Source organism: Acinonyx jubatus, chromosome D1 (assembly GCF_027475565.1).
Source record: "Acinonyx jubatus isolate Ajub_Pintada_27869175 chromosome D1, VMU_Ajub_asm_v1.0, whole genome shotgun sequence".
NCBI lineage: Eukaryota > Metazoa > Chordata > Mammalia > Carnivora > Felidae > Acinonyx > Acinonyx jubatus.
In genome coordinates this window covers 38,369,170-38,389,305 of record NC_069390.1, presented here as the reverse complement: position 1 = coordinate 38,389,305, position 20,136 = coordinate 38,369,170, and the positions used below count along the sequence as shown (strand labels likewise).

The following is a 20,136-nucleotide window of genomic DNA, read 5'->3' as shown; positions in this document are numbered from 1 at the left end:
GAGAGAGGGAGTTTGGGGATGGAGGGATCAGTGAGAACAGTAGGCAAGTGGAAGAGAGGAATGTGTGCTCAGATGGTAACTTGGCAGTGAAACATGCACATAGAGCTTATAGTAGCTTTTGGAGGGGGAAGGTCAGGGCAAGAACAAAGCTCCTGAACTCACTCTTTTGGTTACAGTTGATTGCTTTCCCTGGGAATCCGTGACATTTTGAGTCCTGGCGTGTGCCAGGACCATCCAGGGCCACCTTACATTACATGATCTCCTTAAAGGTTTTCAGATCTTAAAGTCTGCTCAGAATCAAACTGCAAACCTAGGATGGGCCAGGTGAACTCTCATCAAATAATTCTTGAAGAATTCTCACAGAAGATCTTTCCCTCTTGCCTGTGCCAATGTCTGAACAGGAAGGTCTTCTTTCTGTGCCTCGTGGAAGCCTTGTCTCCTTTTTGTTTACTCTTAAACTGAGGATACAGGCCTTTGGTGTCGCATCTTCATGTAGGAGTTTCCTTTAAGACATCCCAGCATGGGCAGACCCTGTTCCCTAACTCCTCTTCCCTGCATCCTATGTAGCCATCACGGTGGGTGCTTGGGGGCTCATTGACCTTTCTCCAGTTGCTGGTTCCCTGTAGGTAAAATGGTGACAATTATTTTTGATTTTGTAATGATCCCATGAGTCCAGGCAAGTGAGATTTGAAGGCCTGCTTTTGTGTATGGCACACAATAGGCATTCAGTAAGCTGTAGCTGTTCATTTTGTATTATTAAACCTAGATAGAAATAGGCAGCCATGAGGGGAAGATGGTTCTTAAGAAAATGTACACCTTGCCCGGTGGCTTGGTGTCACTAAGTCTGGCAAAAGCCACAAGTTGATGTTGGGGTCCTGGTCTAGAGGTAGGTGCCAGGAGGTCTTGGAAAGCAGAAAGTCTTTACGCTTGTGTGCTAGTAGGAGCCATGGAATCCTACCAGAGAGGAAGCCCAGTGCACAAGCTGGACAGGAGTTGGTAACCATAATCACATCAAAAAGATGCAGACACCAGATCAGCCCAGGGGTCTGCCCAGTGGTCTGCCCCAGAGGACTGCTCTTTCTTTTTTCATTGGCGGGGGGGGGGGGGGGGGGTGGTGGTGCTTGAGAATGACCACGACCTTGCTGAATACGGACCATATCATGGGAGCAGCTTGTATGCACTTTCAGGTAATAGGTCAGGGTACATAAAAGCCCTCTTGAAAAATTCTGGCATTCTGGCAGGATTAACCTTTTTCCAGGTAGAGAAGGTACAGGGAAGCTGTCTTCTGTCATTTTCCCTAAACCATCCACGAGAGACCACCAGTCCCTGGCTTCCTCTGGGGCTACCCCATTGCTGGGCCAGGAATATTGTGGCTTGCTCTTTCTTGCATCCCACCTGTGCTGGAATCACATTCAGCCTCCAAGCTCAGGAAGAAGAGAACACTGGAGACTGGGAATTTCTTGATTACCTCTGTTTCAGTCTTTGGCAAATCTGTTTATGCAAACCAAGCAGCACTTGGAATAGCATTTCAGCTTGTAACATATTTAATTTTGAGATTTTCATTGTTTTGAGAAACTCAATAGTGACTTTTTTTTTTTAGTGAAGCTTAAACGTTTAGCACAGTGAAATATTTTTTCCCTTCCATTTAACAAATGCCAAATAAATAGTATTTCAAAGGAAAAAAAAAGCGCGACTAATGTACTCTGATCCATTCACTGACCTCTTACGTGAAAAAGACCTCTGATGTCTGTCTGTGAATGTGCAGAGTTAAGAATAAATGATTCTGTCCATGGTTGCTTAGATGAATGCATGAACAAAGGTAAGACTGAATAGAGATGTGGATTTGCTACTGGATCTATTTTGGATCTGTAGACATTCTTGGAGAAAATGGCAGGTAGTGTGGAAATAGCTTTTGAAAATGACTTTGTGTAAATTCAGCATGCTAATACCAGTGACAGAAATTGTAATTCATTTTTTGATTCAGAGTTGTTTTTTCCTTTATTGTTCCAGTATTTAGCAGGGTTGGGGGAAAGGAAGGTAAAGTTAAATGCCTTTGAAAAATTAGCTTTTTGCCTTATTAGTCTTTGCTTTTGTGTCTATCTCCTGCACTCTTATTATAGAGATAAGGGCTCTTCAGTGTTGTCAAAAAGTCTAAAGATGTTAGAAAAGCAAAGACAGAGTTCAGAAGGGAAGCATTTGCCCTGAGAATAGCTTCCATTATATTAAAACCAAGGTTTTCTTGGTACTGACTTTTGTAGGTGAGCATAGCTCAGTTTTGTTGGACAGTATGGGAAATTGACAATACTGCCTTTAGGCACATTCCTGGGTGTTCAGGAAACTTGAGCAGTCACAGAATTGCCTTTTGGGTTATTTAGTCTTTAAGAAGTTTCTTGGAGTGATACAGGCACTAGATTGTTCCAGGTTTTCAGAGTGAGGCTCATTTCTTCTCACAGATAACCCATTCTCAGCCAGTTTTAGTAAGGATGCAGGTCTAGCTGAACACTTTTTCAACCCCAAGTCATCCATCAATCACTGCCTTTTGTAGGAACTATGGGGGCTTTAGAAATGAAGTAAAGGTGATGTGTGATAAGTTGTCATTTCTTATTATCTCTCACCTATATGTGGTTTTACTCACTTGACCTCACCAAACTCTAAGAAGTGCATTTAATGTGTTTCCTAAAGAATTCCCAAAGAGCTTAATTATGATAGATTCCAGAAACTCTAATTAGGCTCGAGATTTAAATGTAATCTGAATTTTTGGAAGATTGTGTATACTAGAGGGGTCACAGGAAGCTAGTATTTCAGGCATAGTTAGCTCTGTTTCTTCAGGGGTGATTTTGGTGCATGCAATTTGTCTAGCATCCTATTTGCTTTTTTCCCTGCCCATTGGAACTGCCTACAAAAGGCAGAAGGAACAAGTTTTCTTGAGAGATTCTAAAATTTTGGAGAAGGAGAATGAAATAAATGACAACAACAAAGTTTGGAATTCCATTTCGATTCCATTTGTAGAGAGTAGTGCTCAGTGGTGCTGGCGGGAGTAAATGAGAGGAGCATCTATGGAATGGAACCATAATTAGTACAGAAAGATGGTGGGAGTCGTTATTATCCGGGTTCAACCATTACATCTAAAATACTGGCTTGAAATGGTCTTACTTGGCTCAGAGATTGGCGCGATCATCTATATAGGGAAAATACTCAAGACATGGAGGTGTAAGTATGGTTGAGAAGGAAAAGAGAAATTACTTGAAATTTTAGGATGTAGTGTTTGTTTTAGTATATATGCTGCTGAAGGGAGTACAAAAGTAGCGTTTATTTTGCAACCAAGGTAGTCTCTAAAGAAAAGGGGGAAATGGTAATAATGCTACCAGATTGACTTCCACTTGAGTATGTGTGAGATTATACCAAAGTTCAATTTTTTCGTACCATATGTTCGAAGGCAACTGGAGTAGGCTGCATGGAAAGTGATCAAAAGAGGATTGGACTCTTCTCATGATGAGCTCTTCAGTGAACCTGGTGGTGCTGCATGTGGTCAAGAGCAGGTGTGAAGACAGGATAACCTCAAATGTTTGAAGAGAGTAGATTGCTTAGGACAAGTTACGGAGCAAAACTAGGTCAAACAGAAAAAGCGAGGAGAGATTTCATAGTTCACACCAAGAAAGGATGTTTCAAGCATCCAGAGCTAACCCAAAAAAGGTTTTGAAAGATAACGTCCTGCCACTGTAGATGCGCAAAGAGAGGCTGGTGAATCACTGCAAGGGGTTGCTTGTCATGACGTTCAAGCTTGAAAACTATTTTCGGATCAGAGATTTTAAGATTCTGTGATTGCTGGCAATAGTTGGGTGACCTAGGAAAATGAAAAAAAGTTTTTCTACAGAATCCCAACCTCACCTGGGGGTTTGGTTGCCTGTCTTCACCTTTGAACACCAACGTGGATTCCTTGGATGTTCGTCCTCGGGGATCCTGGGTTGGGGAGAAACTAGATCCTTGTATGAATTTCCCTTTTCCTTGCCCCAGCTCCCAGTAATTTCTCATAAGAGAGGAAGCAGTGATTTCCCAGCCTAAAATCTGACACTCTAGTGTGTGAACACGGAGAAAATGATGGGAGATTCATGTAAGTGCATCGGAGTTCCTGATTAGATCTCCGGTAAACATTATAATGAGTCCTTGAGAATACATTCATTATGAGTGTTTCTGTGTGGGCTTGAGCTGAAAGCACATATGTTTATGTATACCCATGAGGTCCCTGAGATACAGTTTAATGTCTCATTTGGTACTCATCAGACCATAGTAGCCAATATGTCTTCAATTTAGAATGATTCCACCTCATGTTTAAAAAAAAAAAAAAGAATCTGGCTAAGAGTAAGTCAGCTGCTCTGAGCATTTTTTCTTTCTCCTACTTGGCTTGTATTTTTCTTGTCGCTATTAGCTTTGTTAGGACAATGCAACTGAAATAAAGAAATTACACCAAGGTATTCTTCTTTGCAGTTAAATTACGCAGAGACGAGACTTAGTCAATTAGAAAACTGTCATTGTGAGAAGACGTGTCAAGTGAGTGGACTTCTCTATAGAGACCAAGACTCCTGGGTTGATGGCGATCACTGCAGGAACTGCACATGCAAAGTAAGCCTCTTTGTAAAAAAAATACCGTTTTAAGGGAGCATTTTCACTAGTGATTGTGTAATCTGGTCTTGTACTATATAATGCTGACTCTGAGAAGTATGTATGATCTTTTTTCTAAGCTTCTACTTAGCAATCTGAACAATTTTGAAGGGAACCTGGAAAAGTGTCATGTCCTATACAAATACTTGGAAATTACAGCGTGCTTCTATTTGACAACACAGTCTAGTACAATCTAACGTTGTTGCTAACAAACTTACTATTTGGAGTTTGAGGATTAAATTATCAAAGGGAGGAAGGGACTCTGATTTTCAAGCAGCCTAGCTTTTTAGTCGTTCACAACTTCACAACTTTTCTGTGCTAGAAAAAAATTTAAGAGGAGAGTATAATTAGTTTCTAGATGTTTTTATTATATTTTAGAAGGTGTCCTTCATCTGTTTCAGAGACTTACAAGACTGCCTTGACTTTCAGGGTATCCGTCATTTGTATACTCCATCTGTTTTAGAGAATTCATGAGTACCCCCAAAATTAGTATGTAAACTCTGTGCAGTTGAAATTATTTGATAAATATCTGAAGAATGCCACTGTTTGGGAAAATACATAATGGATTGTTAGAGCCTCCACAATGATTGACAGGGTCTGCAAAAGGTGTCATTTATGTTCTTGTAAAAATAGGCTTTTGTTTTCTGCCTAATCTGCTTAGCCCACACGGGCAGATGGAATGAAGCCAGTGATGTATATCAGAAAAGTAATTGAGGTGGCACAGATTCATTTGGGTTGGAGAAAATACTTCATTTGTGATCTTGGAGTAGACTGGCAATTCCTCCCACTGCTTCTCTTTCCCTGATGAGGTTTCTGGGATGACATGTGAGCTTCTTCCACAAAAGGAACTTTGAAAGGGCACTTCTGAGATTCCTTTCCCTGTCCTTCCTTCCTCAGAGTGGTGCTGTCGAATGTCGAAGGATGTCCTGTCCCCCTCTCAATTGCTCCCCAGACTCCCTCCCCGTGCACATTGCTGGCCAGTGTTGTAAGGTCTGCCGACGTAAGTACTGACTGAGGGTCGAAGTGGTCCTGTGTAGCTGATGAACATTGATCCCATGAAGTACCAGAAGTTGGTACTATATGTATGACAAGAAGAGCTTCTATATTTTAATCAGCTGTGATGTGCAGATACTTTACATAGGCTTTTTTTCTTTTTTAATCCTCATATAAACTCTAATTACTATTCTTCCCATTCTCTGTAGAAGGAACTGGCATTTGAAGGGATTAAGATTAAGTACTTGTCTAGGGTCAAACAACTGGTAATGGGTTGTGTTGATCTGTAAAGTCACAACTGCAAAGCTCCACACGATTTTGTCTCTCTCATTTTTTTTTTTAATTTTTAAAAATTTTGTTTATTTTTGAGAGAGCGAGCGAGCATGAGTGGGGAAGGGCAGAGAGAGAGAGGGAGACACAGAATTCAAAGCAGGCTCCAGGCTCTGAGGTGTCAGCATAGAGCCCAGCATGGGGCTTGAACCCATGAACTGTGAGATCATGACTTGGGCCCTAGTCAGATGCTTAACCAACTGAGCCACACAGGCACCCCTGGTTTCTCTCATTCTGAATGGTGAAGTTGAGGGCCAGATTCGATGTTTAGGCTTTCTGAGGTCTTGGCCAGATTTCCTGTTACTGAAATGCCGTGTTAGAAATTTTGGGATCAACTTCAGTTAAAATATTGACACAGATTCCTTCAAAGTTGATTTGTCCAAGTTAAAGGATTTAAAAATTCTTACTGTTTTGCCAAGGTCACTTATTTCAGATGAAATAGTGAAATGAACCTGGAGACCAGCAGTAAGAGTAAAAGCTGTCATTTAGAGTGCTTGGTATTTGCCAGTTACTATGTAGATGCTTCAATTCTGTTAGCTTATTGACTCCTTACTGCAGTCTTTTTGGGTGAGGATTATTACTCCTGTTTCACAGGAAGCTTAGGGAGGTTAACTTAACCAAGGCTGCAAGCTTGGTAAGTGACAGCGGTGAAATGTGTAACTAGTGATGCCTGACTGAAAGGCCCATTGTCTTTTCATCCAACTATAGGGTCTTCCGTAGCAAGAGTTTAGGTTAGATGCGTGGCATCCTCTGGGTAACACTCACGGTTGTTTCTCTATTAAAAATACCAGTATCATGGGTCTTCAAAACATAGTGGTCTAGCTTTTTGCCGAGAACAGCCTGTCTCCTAATTTGACAGTGGAGGTGGGGATAGCTGGTTTGGTTACAGCAGCCCAAACCTTTCTTGCACTTTTTTCAAAAGGGACTTTGCAATACTCTTCCTCTTTATGGTTGGCACAGTATACCTATTACTGTGGAAGGTGGTCCTTGGAGTTAATCTAAAAAGAGGGATTTTCTTTTTATTTTGGGCACTTTTGGAAGTCTTGTCTGGCCATACAGGTAGCTTAGGTGCCAAGATGCTAAAATGATACTTTGCTCCCGTGAGGGAAATTTAGGTAGGTATGGATTCTTTTTTTTTCAATTTTGATATTCTGTATAACAGCAGAGGGTGAGGGTGAAACACTACTGGGAATTTGTTTAAAAATATGACATACTTTTAGTCTATTATTTTGAGTTTTTTGGATAGATCTGTGAATACAGTCTCGTGGAAGTGGTTGGACATGGGGATAGATGAGTCCTTCGGCTGTTTGGTGTTTTAACCTTTTGATTTTCTAATTATAAAAGCAATGTATTTATTGTGTAACATTTGAAATCACAGAGAAGAGTAAAGATGATGGAGAAATCTCATGATACCACCATTTGGAAATAGTCAGTCTTGAAATTTCAGTGAATTTCATTTTTTTCTTCCCATCTTATGTGTGGTTGAGATCTTACTGTGCAGATAATTTTTATCCCACTTCGTTGACTTACTATTATCACTTAAGTGTATCCCTGTGCTTTAAAGAACACTGTATAAACTTCATTTTAATTAGCTTCATGTCATTCCAATGTTGGGCTGTTGCTTGCATGACTTGCTTAACCATTCCCCAATCATTGGATATCTAGATTTCCCACTTTTCACTATTATCAGTTACTCTTCAGAAATGTGTTTTGTATAGAAAACATATTTTTGTATTGTATATTAACATGCAGGTCTCCAGAGTAGAATCAGTGGGCCCCACATTATCCCCTCAGTAGAAGTGTGTGTGGGGAAGGTAGTCTCTTTTCTTGATTCCAATTAATTTGAGAGTTTTTAAACTTTGAAAAATACTTTAGAAAGTTACCCAACTTTACCAACATGCTGATAGGCAGGCTAACTAAAACATCAGGCTAACTAAAACAAAACAATCCTTTTGTTTGGAATTCATAGCAATTTAGCTATGTAGTACTAATTTTTTCAGCAGCTATGATTGGCAGTTTGATTGTAATTTAACAAAATGGCAATACAAATCATGAACACTAGTTTAAAAAAAAACAAAATGAAAAAAACAAAAATGATACACAGCACCTCTGGTAATTAAAAGGTTAAGAACCTCTGGCATAGAGGGTTTTCATTCCTTCATAGTCTTTTATTTTTTATGTTTTAATGTTTATTTTTGAGGGGGGGGAGGGGCAGAGAGAGAGAGGGAGACACAGAATCTGCAACAGGCTCCAGGCTCTGAGCTATCAGCTCAGAGCCTGACGTGGGGCTCAAACTCATGGACCGGGAGATCATGACCTGAGCCAAAGTTGGATGTTTAACCAACTAAGCCACCCGGGCACCCCATTTCTTCATAGTTTTTAACTGAAATACACATTGGGCAGTTCCTGAGCGCCGGTGCCTGGAGCAGTGGTGAAGGAGCCCTCTCTGCCTCAGAGGGCTCACTTTCAGATTAGGTGACTTAGAGTGTCTAGAATTCTCAGTGTAGTCCTGTTAGGCGTGTGGCTAGAGCACTGTTAGAACACAGAATGGTGGCTTGTGGGACAGTGCTGAGGGGGCTCAGGGCCCATCAGAAATAGGCCTGGGGTGCTCCCTGGAGGAAGGGGAACCAAGCTAAACCTTTTTAGGCTTCTAGCTGATGACAGTTAGTGGGTTGAGCAGTCGGGTGGAGGAGAGGAGAACGAGGATTGGTCAAGCAGAGTGCCAACACTAGTCAACAGAATTTCTAGAAGTTTCCAATACCTGCCTATCAGAAAAAGGATGGAGAATATTTACTTAGGTTGTCCCTTTCAGATAAAATTTCCTAACCTGCCTTCTGGGTTTGTGTGGAGCAGGATTCTGGAAACTCTGAGGAAAGGTGAGGATCTGGCTGAAATAAAAGGGGCTTGAATACATAAAAGCAAATTGTTTTGGCAGCTGACTTATTAAGTGTTCATGTAGCTGTCATGGCCTCAGGAGCTGCAGTGCTTACCGATGGGGGTGTCTGTTTGGAAATAGGGTCTCAGTTCATTGCTTGAGAAAAGTGCTTTGTCCTTCTGTTTTGATCAAAAGGCCAAAACACTCTTTCTGTCTTCAAGAGCAAGGCAGCTTTCATAGTGGAGGTTTTGGGTCCTGATGCTACCCTGTTCTTCTCTCTCTTTTGGAGGCATCAGGAAAGACTCAGGAGAGCCTTGTACATTCCTTGGTTGTGGATGTTCAGGAGCTCATTCCTGGGGCCCCACTCTGACCTACCAAGTCAGTCTCCAAACAGTGGTGTCCTGTAAGGTGTTCTTTTGGTAGATGGATTGGAGAAGTATCCTATGGGAGAGAGGAAGGATCACGGAGAGGGAGTCTGTTTGGGAACAGGGTTTCCGTAAGTGACAAGTAGAATAAAGTTGCAAGGGTGGGTTGAGGATTGGTGAGGACAGTTGTATTCCATTGAATTCATGCATTCATTCGTACCGAGGTTCCCTCCCAATACTGTGCTTACCTCCGGGAGCAACCCCCCACATGGGGATCATTTGTTCCATGTCAGACACTGTGTTGAGCCCTTCTAATGACCCAAAGTCACAGTCCCCACTGTTGTCCCCATTTTATAGATGAGAAGTTGAGGCACAGAGAAGTAACTTATCCAAGGTCTCTCAGCCTTGGTGGAGACAAAGTAACACGTGATCTCTGGCTCCAGACCTTAACTCCTCTCTTCTCCACGGCTGTCCAGGGAAACGTATCATGTCATTATGACAGAGCATTGTGTAACACACACATTGTGTAAGAAGCAGAGGTAGCACAGAAAGGGGAGGGATTGACTCCATTAGAAATGTGTGTGCATTAGAAAAGCTTCACAGGGTAAGTAACAGCTGAAGAGGGTGTTATCAGATAGGAGTTTGCTGTGTAGACAAGATGGGTGAGAACACACCTAACAAAGAGAATCCTGTGTGCAAACTCAAGGAAGCAAACATTGCATTGGTTTTTGTAGTCAGAAGCAAGATTTGGAGGCAAGGTTGTGGCATAATCAAAGCGATTTACAAAGGCCACTGCATCAGGAGAGCTGGAAGCAGGGCGCCTGGGCATGGGATTCAGGCATATTCTGGGTAGACTTGATGAGGCCGATAGGCAGGCACTGCCTGGGGAGAGGAAAAGGAAGGGATGAACGTGAGTGATGGCCAAAAGACCAGACACACAGTAGGTATTCCATCATATATATATATATATATATGTATATATATATATATATATATGTACATATATATACACACATACACATATATACACATACATATATATATGTATGTATGTGTATATATATATATGTATTTGAGAGCGATGAATCAGGGACAGAGTGTCTGTAAGGGGGAAGTTGACAGGTTTTGAACAAGAGCCTGTGTGAGACTCATAGTGTGATTAACAGAACTAAAGCAGGTGGAAGTAGCTCAGGAAGTGACACATTCTGTTTGCCATGTGTGGGTTGGAGATGCTTGAGGGATAACCAGTGTGATGTGGGCATCTTGCTCAGAGAGGTGGTATCTGAAGCCAGGTCTGTGAATGAACCCCCTGAGGCAGGAAGGATTCTTGGGTATTCAGCCTTTCTGATTTGCCAGTCTCCTTTAAGGTGCAGTACAGAGTGCCGATGTTGATATTCGAACCCACTGATTGCCAAGGGACGGTTGGAGTGTGTGTAGGGTACAAGTATGTAAATAAAGATAGAGCAGCCTAATTCCATGTCGGACATGGGGGCCGAGTCCCACCTGTGCATTGTTTATTCAGTGTGCACCCAAATGGCAAAAGCATCCAATCACTGCACTGGAGAAACGAGGCTCAAATTTGAAGGGCCCAGCATCTGCTGGCGCAAAAAGATACAATTAAATAACTATTTCTCTAAGTCCCCAGTCCATTTGTTTCTGCCATCACAGAGAAGTGTGTGCGTCGGTGCCAGGTTTCAATTTCATGGTCATACACTGTGAAATATCCTAGTTTGCATGTCCCCGGTGTGATATGAAGGACTTCAGGTATCCATTTACATTTCTACTCATACCAAAAGCTGTTGGAACGGACTCCCCAATGACCCAGCCAAAGGCACCGGAGCCTGACTCACCTTCTGCTTGAATTTCCTCAGACATCAAAAATAAGCCCTTTGGCTGTAGATCAAGAGTTTAGATAATGAGGATTGATGTTAGGTGTATGGAGGGCAGTGGCAGAGAAGGAGGGGTACTTTGGGAGAAATGGGGGTGAGAAATAGAAAGCAGATATTCTTGTGACCTCGAGTGGTGATCCCGAAAGCTGTCCTAAGATAATTTTGTCGACAGTTGATGCTGGAATCATAAACGCGTGCCGCGCCAGTGCCAAAGCTGCAAATGGCCGAGGCACGCGGCATTGTGTCCATGTCGTTCATAGCCCTCAAAGCACCCTGCTGCATGAGGACATAAAGTTTAGTGGACATTTAATTTTTATACGGGGCGCTGGTGAATTTGAGAGATGGGTATGTCCCTGTGTGTGGCATGAGTGTAAACAGTAAGGCGTCCCTGTCTCCAGACAGACTCCTCCCCAGAACTCCTGCCAGCGGAGAGGAATCAGGCAAATTTCTTAAAGAGCAAATGTGTGGGCGACAAGGGGCAAAATGAGGAAGATTTCTTTGCTTCCAAGCCTGGGCCGAGAAGCAGATGGCAGATGTGACAGCAGTGCATTTAGCCGAACTGTCACTCTGAAATAAGTCATGTTGCCAGGCTGGCAGCAGCTGCATCTGGGAGTGTGGGGGTTTCCTGGACAGGAATTCCAGGCGCTTGGTGGATGTACGGTCTCCCCATGCAAATATATTGGGGAATCCACATCATCACTGGGACCAGTGAGTCACGGTCAAGAAAATTGAGGCACAAAAGGTGGTTTTGGATAACTTTCTTTTTAAATTAACGTTTGTTTACTTTTGAGAGAGTGAGAGAGAGAGCTGGGGACGGGCGGAGAGAGAGGGAGATACAGAACCCGAGAGGGAGACACAGAATCCGAAGCAGGCTCCAGGCTCTGAGCTGTCAGCACAGAGCCCGACACGGGGCTCATACTCAGACAGCAAGATCATGACCTGAATAGAAGTTGGATGTTTAACTGACTGAGCCACCCAGGCACCCCAATAATACTTTCTTTTGGAAGGAAGGGAGGAGAGGTTGATTTAGAAAACTCTCTATTTTTTGTGTTTGTTCTGGAACAAAAGCAGAACTTTTGTATTTGCTTTTAATGTTTGAAAGGGCATTGAATAGCAGAAAGAATTCTTAGTTGGGAATCAGAAATTTTGACTGGTTTTTGCTCTCAATTATAGGCACATTAATTCTAAAATTATTTGTTGTTATTAACAGTAAGCCCAGAGAGGCACTGAGCTTGGGGCTGGAGGTAAAATGGTGAAATATACCTAGGCCATCATGGAGGTTTTAGCTAGCAGGAGATATGTATAATGAATTGGGCAACTGAGAGAGAATGTGAGGTGTGCTATGTTGGAGCTAGGTCCAGAGTTACAACGCAAGGGCGAAGTGAAGGCAGTTCACCAGTGCTGGAAATCAAGAATAGCTTCGTGCTGGATGTCAGGCCTACATTGCAACTGATGGGTGTAGAGGGTGGGGGTTTTCCAGGGGAAGGTGGATGAGGCTGCCTATTCCTGGAGAATAGTATGTGTAGAAGCAAAGGAAAGCGTGGCTGGGGTATATGTGGAGGTTGAATGTTTGGGAGGGTGAGTAAATACAGAGCAATTGGTGAGCTGTGGAGCTGTGAAGCTTGAGAAGTAAGGAAAAGCTACATGAATGGCTTTGTTTGCTGAATTAAGGAATTTGGACTACATTCTGAGGGTATTTCGTGACCCATAGTGATTTTTAAAGCATGGCCTCATATTTGCAATTAAGAGAGGATAGAAAGACCCCAGATGGTGGGGTGTAAGTGCTGGGGTAGATAATGGTGCCATTCACAGAAAGGACATATTAGGCTAGAACAGATTCAAGTTTGGTGTGGCTGGTTGTAGGTCTGGTTCCAACAGGAAGCAGACTCTGAAATGGAGATTTGCGTGTCCTTTATTAGGAACTTTTGTCAGGATCGGTTCGGGGGTAGGAGTGAGATAGTGAAGGAAGCAGAATTGACCAGATGAAGGGGTTGAACTGTAATGCAGTTACAATAAACAGTCATTCCTACAGGGAGTTCTGGAGCTGGAATGACCTTTCAGAGAGATTCCTAGTTGGGGCCAGGGGCGGAACTTTGTCCTACCTTCATCAACCACTCATTGTATGTGGGCTGCCCTAGAAAGAACATTTGAGCTTGGATAACGTGGCTCCTTTCAACCAAGGGCAAGTCCTGGATCATTATTCAGTTGAGCTGTTGGTCATCAGTTGTCCCAGCAGCTGCAGGAATGAGTCCTTTGGCCATCGAGGGAGATCTGGGTAGCATGTCACAATATCAGCTACAGGATCATGATGGTAAGTATAACCAAATCTCTGGGCTTTCCTCTTTCTGTGGCTAACAAAAGGGAGTTAGACAAGTTGATTGTGAAGGTATGTATGTACTTGAACATTCCATGAGAGTTGGAGGATTGTAGAACTAAGAAGCTACCAAATGTAATTAACCTGTTTTTAACAGATGCAGAAATGGAGGCTCTGAGAGGTAAGGTGGTTTTTATAAGACAGTGAGTAGTAGAGACGTCTTAGAGTGCATGTTTTCACTTCTGCCTCTCCTGAGGACTAGGGTAGAAGGATCCTCCTCTGTGCAGGAGAGGGAGTCATCAGGCCTTTGCTTTCCTGTTCCTGGAAAGTTTGATGTGGCTGGAGAACTGGGTGGAGACACATTAGGGTCAGATCAAATTAACATATTCTGCACTGGCTTAAAGTTGGGTCAGCAAGTTGAGTTGAGGACTGAGTCTCAGGGGAATCTAAATTGAATGGTGGGAGTTCTATTTATGCTTTTAACTTTGCTACAGAGCCTGTCTATTCCGTGCCCTTCCTAGTGACCTATAGAGCTCACCTTCCCAAAGGCAGTCTCTCTAGTGCACTGATAAGTACTTTACTGGTTTGGCTTGTATTTCTCAATAGTTTCTGAACTTCATAGGAACATAGAATGTGAGGACACGCATTTCCCATGATGACAAGGAAAAAAACAATGGTGTCCTTCTGCATGGCGGCTTAGGTTCTGATGAATGGCACACGAGTCTCCTTTTACCCAGTTGTTTATGTCTGGAGTGTATGAATTAAAGCTACTGCTATTATCCTCCATGGTGATGTGACAACTGCTTCTTCCTTGTTTTGACTTCTATCCACATCACTTCAGTTTGTAGTTCCTTTGACAGATCTGACGTTGAAATAGTTGTATATCCTGAGTTTGATGGGCTCATGGCAAATGTAATGAAGATGACCATTTGATGGGGACTCAGTAGTTGTCCTTACACTCTTCCCATGACTTATGGGAACAGTTTCCTGTTGTTTAGAATCCGAGAATCTGTGGAATCTGTTGAAGTTGGATGGCTCCATGGAGGTCAATTTGTTGCATAGCCTGACTGACCCATTTTTCTGTTTTTGTTACAGCAAAATGTATCTATGGAGGAAAAGTCCTTGCAGAAGGCCAGCGGATTTTAACTAAGAGCTGCCGTGAATGCAGAGTAAGTTTCAATCTTACGTTCCCCATCCCTTGGGGGGAATTAACATATAGATAGATTGGCTTAGTTAGGGATCTGGAGTGGAACATGTTGGCCTGAGTGGGTGTCTGAGTGGTGGTCTGCTGTCCGGGATGGGAAGGTCCCATCCACTGTCATTGTGTGGCTGGGTGGTCGTTAGCTGTGGAACATAGAGCCTTGGGAAAAAGTACTGAAGGATGTGAGAAGGCAAAGGGAGCCAACAACTACCATAAGTCAGTGAGGTTGGTAGGTGGCCCTGGGAAAGGGTTTTGAGTTGATTTTGGGGAAATCAGTTTGTGATGCCAGCTCTGGATGGTGCCATCTCTACTCACAAGTGTCTTATATATTGTGAGAAAATGCCTGTCTCCTGCCTGCCCTCGTCTGTCTCTTTCTTGAAATAAGACGTGTAGAAGCATAGATCTTCAGTAGTCGGTCAGCTAACCTCCCGTGCTCAGCTGCTGCATACTAGCATGGTACCAAATTCTGGGTATATAATGGTAAACACAACAAAGTCCCTGTTTTTCTAGAACTTGCAGTCTAGTAAGAGAGACCGATAATAAGGAACTAAATAAGCATATGGTGTAATGCCAAATCATGCTGAGACGATAGAGAGCTTTTGGGTAGGTGTGGGTGGTCTGAGAAGGCCTTTCTGTGGAGGTAATATTTGAACAAAGTGTGGGAGCCATCCTAGGAATGTAAGAGTGAGAGACGGAGGGAAGGAGGGTGCACAAATACAAGGTGGTACATTACAGAGCAGCCACCTTCCACTGAGGAGGCACATCTGGGGTTGTGGGGCATCTCCAGAGAGGCTGAGTGGAACCACTGCATCTCAGAATAGCCATCTTTACAAGTGCTTGCTACTACATTAGTTCATGTGCTTCTCATCACACCCCTGGGGAAAAGAAAGGAATCTCTTTTATAAAGATTGAGGAGAATGAGGCATTTAGAGACCTGGAGAAGCTCTCAAGGAGCTTGAATACATTTCTTTATGGGGGCCTTGGTTGGAGGTGGGTGGACGACAGGCTCTTTTCTGTCTCTCCGGGACTAGACTCTACCCCAGGGGTTAACACCCTCAGACTTTCCTATTGTAATTCCCATTCCCACTTTCTTGGCTGCACTGGGAATGCCAGAGGTCTGTGTCTCCAAACAGTCTGGTGGGCACGTAGGTGTGGTGGTCTTTGTGCAACGGTAGATGCTGTGCACTGAGGCTCCGTAGTCTGCAGTAGAGGCAGGGATGGTGTGGCAGCTAGGGTTCTGTGATCTCTCAATCAGCAAGGCAAGCCACCAGACCTGGGCATGGGGGAGCCAGTGGGGTTTTCTCCAACCTGAGGCTGGCACATTACCACATAGGATGTTGGGTGGATTAAATGAGATAAAGCACGTGAAGTACTTAGCAGAGTGTTTGGCACAAAGTAGGTTCTCAGTAAATGTGAGCTCTTCTTATACCACATGACCATACATGTCCTCTCTGAATATAAGATTGATAGAGGTCCTTTTCTCTGTAAATTGTTTAACTTTTTTTTTTCTTTTTGAGAGAGCGTGCATGAGTAGGAGAGGGGCAGAGAGAGATAGAGGGAGAGAGAATCTCAAGCAGGCTCCATACTCCGTGTGGACCCCAACATGGCCTCAATCCCATGACCCTGGGATCATGACCTGAGCTGAAATCAAGAGTCAGATGCCCAACCACCTGAACCACCCAGAAGCCTTGATTGTTTCACTTCTAGGAGAGAGAAAATCATTTGGATTCTAAAACCTTTTTTTTAGAGGCAGCTGGGATGATTAAAGGCAATTTCGCCCACTCTGCTGATGATTCCAGTTTGTTTGTTTGTTTTTTAATTTTTAAAGAAATATTTATTTTTGAGAGAGAGAGAGAGAGAGGCAGACAGAGTACGAGTGGGAGAGGAGCAGAGAGAGGGAGACACAGAATCCAAAGCAGGCTCCAGGTTCTGAGCTGTCAGCACAGAGCCTAATGCAAGGCTTGAACCCATGGACTGGACCGTGAGATCATGACCTGAGCTGAAGTCGGACACTTAACCAACTGAGCCACCCAGGCACTCCCTGGCCCCCACCCCCCCGCCAGTATCTGTCTTTTATGTTGCCACTTAGAGGTAGCAATGCCCTTTATCTTTTATATAGAAACAGTAGGTGATTCTGGCAAGGGTCCCAATTATGACTCGATCTTTTGTCAGAGGATCAAGGCAGAGAACTTTGGAGACCTCTGGAAGATGTGGGCCTGGATTGAAATGCCAGCTTATTGGAATAGCACTTAGCACTGCTAATAGCACATTGTAGATGCTCTGCCTGCTTGGGTTCATCTTTTACTGCTTTTGTTTGCTTAGATTTTTACCGTTTATAAAAGTTGGGGCAGACAGGTTATTCCCTTTGCACGCGTGGTATGTGTGTGTATATATGTGTGCATGTGAGTAATGTCATCTTTTAAAAAGTCATTAATTTATTTTTACAGTTATTTATTAAATGTTTCCTTTGTGTATGGAAAAGGGTCATTGACAACTATATTTTTTAGACACTTCTTTTAAAGCATTTTAAACATACTATCTTCTATAAAACTCATAATTACCCTGCTAGGTAGGTGCTATGATTATTCCCATTTCACAGATGAGAAAATTGAGGCACAGAAGATCAGTCACATGGGTAGTCAGTGAGCTAGCTTGGATTTAAACCTGTGTGGTCTGGCTTTACAGGTTCCTTTCTCAGCCTCTCTACTGCCACTCCTGATGGTGTTAGACTTATTTGGAAATAATTCTCATTTCTGAATTTTAGAAGCTAGATCCAGAAGCATTGAATGATCACTCTTTAGTCTGTCTGAGAATACCAGGTTGGTGAGGCTATGGCTCATTGATTCTCTTGATGAATGGGGTAGTATTTATAACTGGCCATAGAACAGCCTTGGGGACACATTTAATGGATGCTGTCAGCAGGTAGAGGAGGTGATGGGCATAGGATGCCAAGGTTTTGAGCCCCTCCCAGGCAGCCTTTCTTAAGATTTAAACCCTGATGCCCAGTGGTACCTGTTGCATGGAAAGAGTTAACGTCTCTCCTAGGCGTCTATACTGGTACTTTATAAGTACTGTCCTTGGGACAACTGAGCAAGTAATTAATTCTTGGTCTTCTGTGGTTCAAGTGCAGATCCCCATTTGACAAAATGCTGCCTAGAGATCCTTTCATTTTCATTTTCCTAGGATCATTTTAAAACCTTAGCAACACCAATTAGATAAGAAACATACTCTTGTTTCAAATATTTTCACCAAGTGTTTTCAGAAGTTAACATACTTTTTTTTTTTTTTTAAAGATGAGTAAGCTCTTCTAGTAGTCTTGCTTACTTTGTCCAATTATTGCTGCCCTGCAACATTTCTTCAGGCCAGCAACAATTTTTGACTTAACGGTATGAGTTGTTATTAGAAATTCAGGCTGAAACACAGTGATTAGTAAAGAACTTGAAAGTGTTTGTATTTGACCAATGACCTAGAGAGTATCACTCTAAATGAGAAAGAATGGAGGCATTGCATTTTTCTACCAACACAGAGTTCTAGGGGTCATAAAATAACATACCATAATCAGGAGGGTTTAAAATGTTAATTATCAGATACTTCTCACTAGAAATAGTTTTAAAAGTAAAGTTAAAAAAGGTTTTGTGCCTAATTATGTGGCTGGACTAATGGATGTGGTGGCACTTTCGATACTGTAATCACAGTTCGTACTATTTCAAGATCATGCAACGGGGTTTGTCTCTATTTAAACATTTCAAATTACGATCTTGCTCATTAAATACGTTAAAGGTTGATTAGAATTGTCTGATTTAATCAGCCAAGGCAAGCCCTTTTCATAAAAAAAAAAAAAACTTTTGTGAGTGATTATATTAAAGTCTTCATGGCATTTTAAGTATTATTATTTTTTTTACAAAAGCAAATATATACTCTAGATAAAAAATTTTGAACATACAGGAAAATTACAAGGATGAAAAAGGAAATCGCCCCAGGATCTCACCATCTAGACATAATTGTTTTAAACAGTTGCCTTTTTGACAGCAAGAATAAAACTTATCTTATTGTCTCAATTTGAGTTCTGCTAAAAGCAGACCCGGAACTAAGGATTTCAGAACAAGGTAGGGCTCTCAGGAGCAACCAGTAAGGGTGTGGAGGATGCAGAATGGGGTAAGGCAAGGAACTGAGCGAGGGTGGGATTTGGGCTGAAAGGCCTCAAATACCCTGGTTCCAGGAGGGGTGCTGGAGTACAATTGGACCCCAACTATTGTGTCCCCTTGAGGTAAAGAGCCTCCCATGCCTGTCATTCCCTGGCTTTGGGCTGTGGCAGTGGGGATGTACAACTTGTGGGTAACTCTGTCTGCTCTCTGTGTGGCAAAGTGGTGCCAATGCCCAGAATACTATCTGAGGGTGGCAAGGATGAGCCATTAGCAGAAAAGCATTCAGATGGTGGGGGTTGGGCACACAGAATTCATAAAGGGGATTCAGCAGTTTCTGTCACTCCTGTTTTTGCAAGGAGGCAGTAGATAATAAATACATTGGTATTGAAAGATATTGTAGAGGCATTAACAGTAAGTAAGCATTTTGCTTTCCTGTGCATGAAAGCTTATGCTGCTGATCATAAAGTTATTAATGTCTATTGGTTCAGTGTCCTGTTGCAGAAATTAAGGCACAGCTGGTAGGCACCCTGGCCTAGGACCAGTGCCCACTCTCAAGGTTAGGTGCCCCCCCAGTATGGCCTGGATGAGAATGGAACATAGCTGTGATGGAGAGTGAAGGTGCACAGGTACCAGGCTGTATTCTCACATCTTAAGTCCCGTTTTAAGATGGGAGAAAAGCAAGAGATCTGGATATCTTGGGACAGATAGAAAAATGAATGGCAAGGAGGACAAAAAGAAGACACTGCAAGGAATATTGGAAGCAGGACTGTTGGGGCTGAAAATAATGAGACAGGAGAGGAAACCATGGTGCAAATTTTCCAAATGGTGGATGAGTTGTTTAGAAATTAAATTTATATTTGATGTTTAGAGTTTTGTTTAGGTTCATAGTTAGGAGTAGATGTGCTTGATGAAATGGTTTCCTGCGAAACCAGTGGACCGTGGGGCCACTGGAATGCTAGTGTCTCAGAAATGGAAACCTCTGTATCGCCCCCATCTCTCCTGGCTAGCCAGCTCCATCCCATTCCCTCATTTATTTTGAGAAGTACCTTTTGGTCTTAAGTGAGACTCCTTTTCTCAAGCTGGCTTCTTAGTTGACTTAAATAGCCTCTTAGGAAGAGGAGAGAAAAGCTAAACATTTTAGATAAAATAAAAGACTCTCAAACCCTTTTTTATAGTAATTAATGGACTAATATTTAGAGTTCACAGTACAACTAAATACAGATGCTAGTAATGCCACCAAAGACAACCTTTGGTGAAATGAGGTCTTAAAGATTCATCAGGTGAATATTTAAAAATCTATTGTAAGTGATTTTACTTACATATAGGGAGAAATCCAATACTCCTCTAACTCTCCATTCAGTTCAT

At 42.6% G+C, this 20,136-nt stretch overlaps 1 protein-coding gene across 2 annotated transcripts in view; it reads left to right on the top strand.

Annotated features, from left to right (window-relative positions):
- Nucleotides 1-20,136, top strand: part of NELL1 (neural EGFL like 1) — an 862,696-nt gene that overhangs the window by 191,123 nt on the left and 651,437 nt on the right. For both annotated transcript variants that reach the window (XM_027072989.2, XM_027072988.2), the window contains exons 8-10: nucleotides 4,486-4,620; nucleotides 5,557-5,659; nucleotides 14,521-14,594. In XM_027072989.2, the coding sequence (XP_026928790.1) occupies nucleotides 4,486-4,620; nucleotides 5,557-5,659; nucleotides 14,521-14,594 (312 nt within the window). The remainder of the gene's footprint in view (nucleotides 1-4,485; nucleotides 4,621-5,556; nucleotides 5,660-14,520; nucleotides 14,595-20,136) is intronic.